Here is a 7,595-nt window from a genome sequence, read left to right on the forward strand (position 1 = left end):
GCATGTATACACACACACACACACAGAGAGAGAGAGAGAGAGAGAGAGAGAGAGAGAGAGAGAGAGAGAGAGAGAGAGAGCGCCTGGGCCAGGCTTCTGACCATCACAGCCCACAGGAATGTATGGACACAGCTGGACGACGTGGTCCATCCATGGGTCCTCTGGTGTCATAAACAGAAGCGACATCAAAGGATAACCTGCAGGTCTTCTGTTCAGAGCAGGGCGTGCTGTGGCTGTACGTTGTCCCCGAATGGGAGGTGTCCTTACTCTGGCTCCTACGTTCTCATCTCACCTGCAATGTCTTCTGGGAAAGGAGCCGAACTCCATGTGAACAATAACGGATATGGACACACACCCTCACATGTAGGCGCACATGCGCAACATGCATGTGCACGTGCACACCGGGCTACATATCTATCCCATGCCATGGTGATTCAATCATTAATGTTGGAACCGCTAGAAGGAAAGAAACTTGGGACTCATGTCTGCTGGCTGGTGAACCCACCACTCTTTACTGAGAGCCTCGGGGGCAGAAATACGAGGTGGTCCCTAGGCAGGCTGGCGTCTGTCTTGTATGAGTAGCCCTGCACCCCAAGGCCAGTCAGGACCCAGCATTAATACAATAGGCCACAGGCAGCTGCTGGCAAGGGATGTTACTCCTTGCCCTGTCCCCCAGGGCTAGCAGAGTACCAGAGGCCATGGTGGGTGCTTGCTTATACCTGGATAGAGTGAGAGCCTAGGCTAGGCTGGAGGGTGGGGACAGGGCTTTAAGCTAGGACAGAAAAGGCCAGGTAAGACAATACTGGAGGCAAATGGCCAGAAGATGAGTCCAGGTAGGATTTTATAGGACCCCAGAGTAGTGGACAAGAGCAGCGCAAGTTCTTTCATGGCGTCTAAAACCTTCTACATCTGTGGAACAACACTGAGGAAGGGAAGACCCTAAGACCCTGAGTCTCCAAGATGAGCACAAGATCAGCACTGAGCTTCCGGCCACCCTGTCCCCTCAGAGTAATTCTGTGCCCACCTTAGTTGGCCTGAGTCAGAGGTGGGGAAACGTGTCTCAAAGGCCACTCTCAAACTAGTGAAAAGGGTTCCTTTGGAGGGAGCGGTGCCCAGAAAGGCATTCCTCCTAGAAAAGAAAACAGGATAAAGTGGGCAGTTGAAGGGCAGGCTTTTTAGATGCTACACCCAAAGGGGGGGTGTTCCAGGGAGCCAGTCCTAGATGACCTCACTCAGGCCTGCTGCCACCAACATGTCCTACCTTGCTTGCTTACCACTGCCATGTGCAGAAGGGCAGAACGACCCGTTTTGAAATTCTCCCCAAACCCAGTACGTTTTCAGTAAGTCCACACTGCACACAGGTGTCAATGAACAAAGCTTTATTGGGCAACTCCCAGCAGTCTCTCCAGGGGAGTCCGGCTGGGCCAGCCTGGGAGGGACAGGTCTGCCAGGCAAACACAGAAATGTATCTGCTGAACAGGCTGCTGGCCACTGAGGAAGAATGGGCCAGGAAGAGAGCATGGGCTCCTTCAGGAAGAGTCCAGGCAGAAAGTGGGCTCCCCCCTATAAGGAAGGGTTGGCCAGGTCAGACTAGAGCTTTGGAAGAAAGGGAAGATTATGGGGATACCAAAGGAAAGAGAGGGGGCAATAGGAACACCGTGGGTAGAAGTTGAGAAGGAGGAAAGTCCCTGCGGTGTCCAGAGGCCAGTGTGGAGGAGGCAGACCAAGGACAAGAGTGATAGACAAGAAAGGCTGAACCTATATAAACCAGGTCATGATGAGATGGGGCCAGACCCAGGGCACAGGACTGTCATTCTCTGAGTGTTTAGCAAATACACCTGCTGGGAGACACAGAAGACACTGGCACTACTGGCCAACCTCCATGGGTGCCTCCTGACAGCCTCTGGGAAGGGAGGCAGAGACTGTGCCCGCCACACATGTACACCAACCCCATCCAGAGGCTAGGAGATGAAGGGGTTAATGCCAGGCCCTCCAAGCACCCCTTCACTGGCAGACCACTATTACCCAGATCTTGGGAGTGGAAGGTTGGCCAAAGGCCAGTCTCCCCAGTCATGCCAGGGCCTTGTCCCTCCTCCCCCACCAAGTCGTTCCAAGATACCAAATGGACCCAGTCCAACAAGTCCCTCCTTTCTCTCCCCTGTCTGCCCTCTGCTGGAGCTGGGAGAGGGCAGGCAGGAGAACCTAGAGAGTGCCATCCTACCTGGGCCCTTGAAACAGGAGAAGCACCTCAAATTTGGGTCACTTCCCAAATCTGCCAGGTCCACTGAGGCGGAAGCCCCTGGTGGATTTCAGAAGGGTCTTGGTCTTGGGCCAGAATTCATCCTCTAGACTACTGGGACAAGACAAGATGGTCTAAGCAACTGGTAGGTCGGAAGGCTGAGAACTATAGCTAGTTAGGAGTGTTGCCCTGAAGGGCAGTGGGAAAAGAGGACTGGGGTGAAAAGAGAGATGAGGAAGAACAGGAGAAAGGAGAAAGAACAGCACCCATGTAGGAGCTGTCAAGTCAGGTATGTGTCCCCAAAGCCACAATCACCCGCACCCCTACCTGCTTCCTCACCTGTTCAGGAGGTCAGGGACGTCAGAAGGGCCTGGGTGCTTCATCCAATGCTCTGGAATCCTGAGGTATGGGGTGTAGCCTATTTCCCACACAACACCAGCAGCTGCCCAGGAATCCTGACAGCAGCTTTCCCAGGTGTCCCACATCAGGAAAAAGTGGTGCTCAGGGGTGACTGGTCCCATAGAGCAGGACCAGAAGGGCTGGGCTTCTATCCGACCCAGACTATGAGTGCCACATGGTATATGCACCCAGACTCACATGTACCTACCCTCAGTGGCCTTTTCTGAGATTGAATATGGGAAGGGGAGGACCTGCCTCCCTCACGCCCCTGTCCCGGGTCCTTACAGGAAGGAGCAGGACACAATCCTTAGACTGGTGTCTCCCAGAGATGAGGGGATCTTGGGCCAAAAAGAACTATTTCTTCTCCTACACAAGACATAGTCCCAGAAACCCCCAATCTGCCTCTCAGACTGTCCAGCAAGAGTTTCATGTCACTTTACCACCCTAGTTTGAAAGAGACCCGGGTGGCGGTCTGCAAGCTCAGAGGATCCCTGCTTAGGGGTAGAACCATGAGTGGAACCTCCAGTCCACCTGAAAGACCTTACTAAGTGTGCTAGGAATAGTATAGGAGTCCGATGGCTTCCCTCAGGTGGGAAGTGCTTCCCTTGCCCCACAGAGCAGAGAAATCCTCAGACCTAGAGGGAGAAGAGCCACTTTCACAGTCTGTTCGCACACAGCATACTCGAGGCTCCAGCTGCTCCAGCCACAGGTCCCGTGAGCAGAGATCCCGGGCACAGCGTCCTGCCAGGACAGCAGAAACCCGGTGGAGAGGGCGGGCTCCTACCTGTGTGCCCTCTGGGCTACTTGCCCCGCGGTCGACTTCTCAGGCCAAGTTCCATAGCTAATGGAAAGTGATCTGACTGCGCCCACCCTCCTGGGACGCCAGCGCGGTTTCTGGTCGAGAAAGTTAGGTAGCTGGTCTCTCCCGGGAGGGCTGCACGCGGGACACAAGCGGCTGGAGCTGTGGTATCCGGCTGGGGTCCCATCGCCCCAAGAAGCCCCTGTGACTGCTGGGGCGTTCTAAGCAGTGAGACTCTTAGGCGCTGCCTTCCTAGTTGAGGCCTTGCCCTGGGGGGGTCACTGTGGGATGTAGCGAAGTGGAACTTGCTCAGGGTCTCAGGGACCCCAGGTCAAGGTACCTCCTCGCCCCGCCGCCCCTGATCCCAAGTCGCCGGCAGTGCGCCACGCGCAGAGACAGTTTAGGAGGTTTCCGCCGCTGCGGCGGAGCCGACCAGAACCCCACGCTGTTGGGAAGTTGCCCCGCACCCCTAAAAAGCCTCAGCACACGTTCCCTGTTGAAAGTACGCACTTTACGCGTCCGGGCGCCTCCGCGGTGAGTCGGGCCGCCGCGCTCCGGGTTCGCGAAGGTGGCTCAGTTCGGGCGCTCCAGTCTCGACGTTCCCGGGGCAGAGAGCAACGTCCGGGGACGAACGGGACGGGTGCGCCCGGCGGCCGGGACTGCGCCGGGCGAGGCAAGCGGCGAGAGGGGAGCGCTCCCGCGTTCAGGCAACAGCTACCCCTAGTGGGAGAGCCGCCCGGGGCCGGCGCCGCCCCGCGCCCGCTGCCCCGTGCCCCGCGTCCGCAGAGCCCCGCGCCCAGGGCGTCCCGGAGCCGGCCGAGGGCGAGTCCGGGAGTCACTTGCCGCGACTCTCCGGGTCTCCCCAACCGGGCGCCAGCCCACCCGCGGGCCCTGCCCTCTGCACCTCCGGGCTGGAGCCTAGGGGCCGCTGACCCGGGAACCGCGGCGCCCGGCAGGAGCGAGATGGGACGGGGCGGGCGCGGCGCGGACTGGGGCGGCGCGCGGCAAGCTCGGGCAGCGGCGGGGGGCGCGGAGCGCGGTGTGCGTGGCGGGGCGGTGCGGGGGGCGGCCGTGTGCGAGGCGCGAGTGTGAGCGCGCGCGGGAGGCGGGCGGACGGGCTGCGGCAGTCGAGCGGCGCCCGCGGGCGAGCCGGGAAGGCGGCGGGAACCCAAAGTTGCCTCCTCGCGGGCCCGCGTCCCCGGCGGGGCTGCAGCCGGGGGCCGGCCGAGCGGCGGCCGCAGACCTGGACTCCCGCGGTACCTGGGCAGCGACCCCGCACGAGCGGCGGCAGCGTGGGCGGCGTTGGCGGCGGCGGCGCGCGGGAAGCGAACCGGAGCTCCGGCGCGGCGCTGCGGCCGCCGGGGAACTCAGCTCAGGTGCGCGGCGAGGAGGGCGCGGGCTGGGACCCGCCCGCTGGGACCTAGGAGGAGCGAGGCGCTTGCGCGCGGGCTACACCATTGCCACCACCGACTGCCTGGCCCTGAGATCGGGCTCCTAGTCCCTAGCCACAGCGGCTTCGGGGTCCCCCGCCCCTGAGAGCTGGCTGCGGGGCTCAGGCCCGCCCCTGCCAGTCCCGGGACGCGCCGCTCCACCCTTAACCAGCTTGCGCCCGCCCTCGACCCAGGATTTCTGGGGCACTGGCCGCGCCTCTGGGTGATCCCTCAGGGCTCAAGTTGCAAGGGGGCGGGCCCCGGTCGGAGGTGGAGTCTCCCGCCAATTCAAGCTTTGACTATAAATTGAGCTCCCTGAGCACCGAGGACCAGATGCCTCGCCAGGCCGCCTCGAGGTTGGTGGTCGGAGAAGGTGAAGGGCCCCCGGGGGCTTCGGGGCCCGCGGCCACCATGCTGCGCTCCCTGCTGCTTCACTCTCTGAGGCTCTGCGCCCAGACCGCCTCGTGCCTCGTGCTGTTCCCGCGCTTCCTAGGCACGGCCTTCATGCTCTGGCTTTTAGATTTCTTGTGCATCCGCAAGCATTTCCTGCGCCGTCGTCATCCTGACCACCCCGAGCCCGAAGTAGAGCTCAACAGTGAAGGTGAGGAGATGCCCCCTGACGACCCACCCATCTGCGTATCCGACGACAACCGGCTGTGCACCCTGGCCTCTCTGAAGGCCGTGTGGCATGGCCAGAAGTTGGATTTCTTCAAGCAGGCCCATGAGGGTGGCCCAGCACCTAACTCGGAGGTCGTCCGGCCTGATGGCTTCCAGAGCCAGCGCATCCTCGACTACGCACAAGGGACCCGCCCGTTGGTGCTCAATTTTGGCAGCTGTACCTGACCACCGTTCATGGCGCGGATGAGCGCCTTCCAGCGCCTGGTCACCAAGTACCAGCGCGACGTTGACTTCCTTATCATCTACATCGAGGAAGCCCACCCATCCGATGGCTGGGTCACCACAGATTCACCCTACGTCATCCCACAGCACCGCAGCTTGGAGGACCGTGTCAGCGCAGCAAGAGTACTTCAGCAAGGCGCACCTGGCTGTGCTCTGGTTCTGGACACGATGGCCAACTCCAGCAGTTCCGCATATGGTGCCTATTTTGAGCGCCTCTACGTCATCCAGAGCGGCACCATCATGTACCAGGGAGGCCGTGGCCCCGACGGTTACCAGGTGTCTGAGTTGCGCACTTGGTTGGAGCGCTATGACGAGCAGTTGCATGGTACTAGGCCACGTCGACTCTAAAAAACCAAGGGACAAGTGACTGAATTGGTGGGCTGGGTCTTCTGGGCCTTCGAAGCTCATGTGCGAATGCTCCAAAAGAAGTCAAGGTTTTCAGGGGTCCCGTGACACAGATGAGCACAGCCACAGAACTCAGGCTGAGTCTGGCTAACTTGAGACTCTGCTATAGTGACTCCCTTTTGGTACTTTTTGGCTTGCTTTCTGGAGCATTGCTGTGGCTAGAACTGGCAACTTTGTCCCTGCTGAAGTTTACCTGCTGGACTTTCTGACACCTGCTCCCCAGCGCTATTTCAGCAAAGCGCAATAAGTCGCCAGCATCTCACAGCTCGGGACTTGTTGGCCACGCCCGCGCGCCCTGAGCGCAGCTGGGTTCCAGCAGCGCCTCCGGCTCTAGCTAGTTGCCTGGCACCCACCTGTCGAGAGCAGGGAGTCCTGCTGCTTTTGTGTTTATTTCTTATCCCTGGGTTGGGGGAGGGGCTCAAGATAAAGGGTGGGCAGGGTAATTTCCCCGCCTAGCTTTAGGTGCGCTGGAACCCTGGCTGCTGATGACGAACCGCCTCTAACTGGGCTTGACCACGGGTCGGCTCTGAATTGCAGAGGGGCTCGAAACAGCGCCTAAAGTAAGAGGGGGAAAGTGCTCTGGGTTCCACGGGGAACCGTCAAAAACAGGGTGAAAGAGGGACATGGTAAGGGGTGGGCTTCAGGACCAAAGGAAGCGGCTTGGGGCACTGGCGAGGTTCGCAGGTCCCCAAGAGGGAGGCTAGGACTCCTTGGAGAAGGGATTAATTGGTTCGAAGACAAGGAGATGGGGAAGAGCCTGGGAGTCCTAAGCAGAAAGAGCGGGTTGTGGGGTGGGGTGAAAACCAGTCAGTGAATGTTGTGTTGGAAACGTTCCTTGTGTATAAACTTTTAAGTTACAATAATAAAGACTTGAAGGAAGTTGCTCTGATTGCCTTTGGTTCGTTTATTTTCTCGTGTCTTTGAAAACCAAAAAGAATTAAACACAAATCTCTCCCTTGCATCCCCATAGTGACTCTAGGGGAAAGCGGGGCGGGGTGGGAGTAGAGCCCAGGTCCAGCAAGGGCGTGGGGGGGGGGGGGTGGCGAGCAGGAAATGGATGGAGAATCCCTGGGATAGCAGACGCACTTACACGTGCCACACCTGGGCAGAGAACTTCAGGCCAGAAGACCCGGGATGCAGAAACCAATGAGGAGATTGGTGAGGCAAGGGGTCCTCATTTACCATGACACACGATGGGCACACACACACACACACACACACACACACACACACACACAGGGAAGGAAGAGACAGAGACAAACAGACTGTTAGGGACGGACAGAGGCAGTAGGACAACTACAGCGCCTTCTAACTTCTTCCAGATTTGGGTGGTGTGGGGAGAAGGGTGTTATGTAGGGCTAGACTGTAGATCTCCAAGCTCACCCCCTGGGTTATCACTGCGCCCCTGGCCCAGCTCCCAGGG

The 7,595-nt window shown here is 59.4% G+C and overlaps 1 protein-coding gene and 1 non-coding gene across 2 annotated transcripts; one reads left to right on the plus strand and one right to left on the minus strand.

Annotated features, from left to right (window-relative positions):
- Positions 1 to 4,011: 4,011 nt before the first annotated feature.
- Positions 4,012 to 4,093, minus strand: Mir1247 (microRNA 1247). Its single transcript, NR_128665.1, has one exon. It is a non-coding gene; the product is annotated as a microRNA 1247 (primary transcript).
- Positions 4,094 to 5,198: 1,105 nt separating this feature from the next.
- Positions 5,199 to 7,060, plus strand: Dio3 (iodothyronine deiodinase 3). Its single transcript, NM_017210.4, has one exon. It carries the CDS (start codon positions 5,201 to 5,203, stop codon positions 6,113 to 6,115), a length of 915 nt encoding a protein of 304 aa, NP_058906.3. The 5' UTR covers positions 5,199 to 5,200; the 3' UTR covers positions 6,116 to 7,060.
- Positions 7,061 to 7,595: the final 535 nt, after the last annotated feature.

This window comes from Rattus norvegicus, chromosome 6 (assembly GCF_036323735.1).
Source record: "Rattus norvegicus strain BN/NHsdMcwi chromosome 6, GRCr8, whole genome shotgun sequence".
Lineage (NCBI taxonomy): Eukaryota > Metazoa > Chordata > Mammalia > Rodentia > Muridae > Rattus > Rattus norvegicus.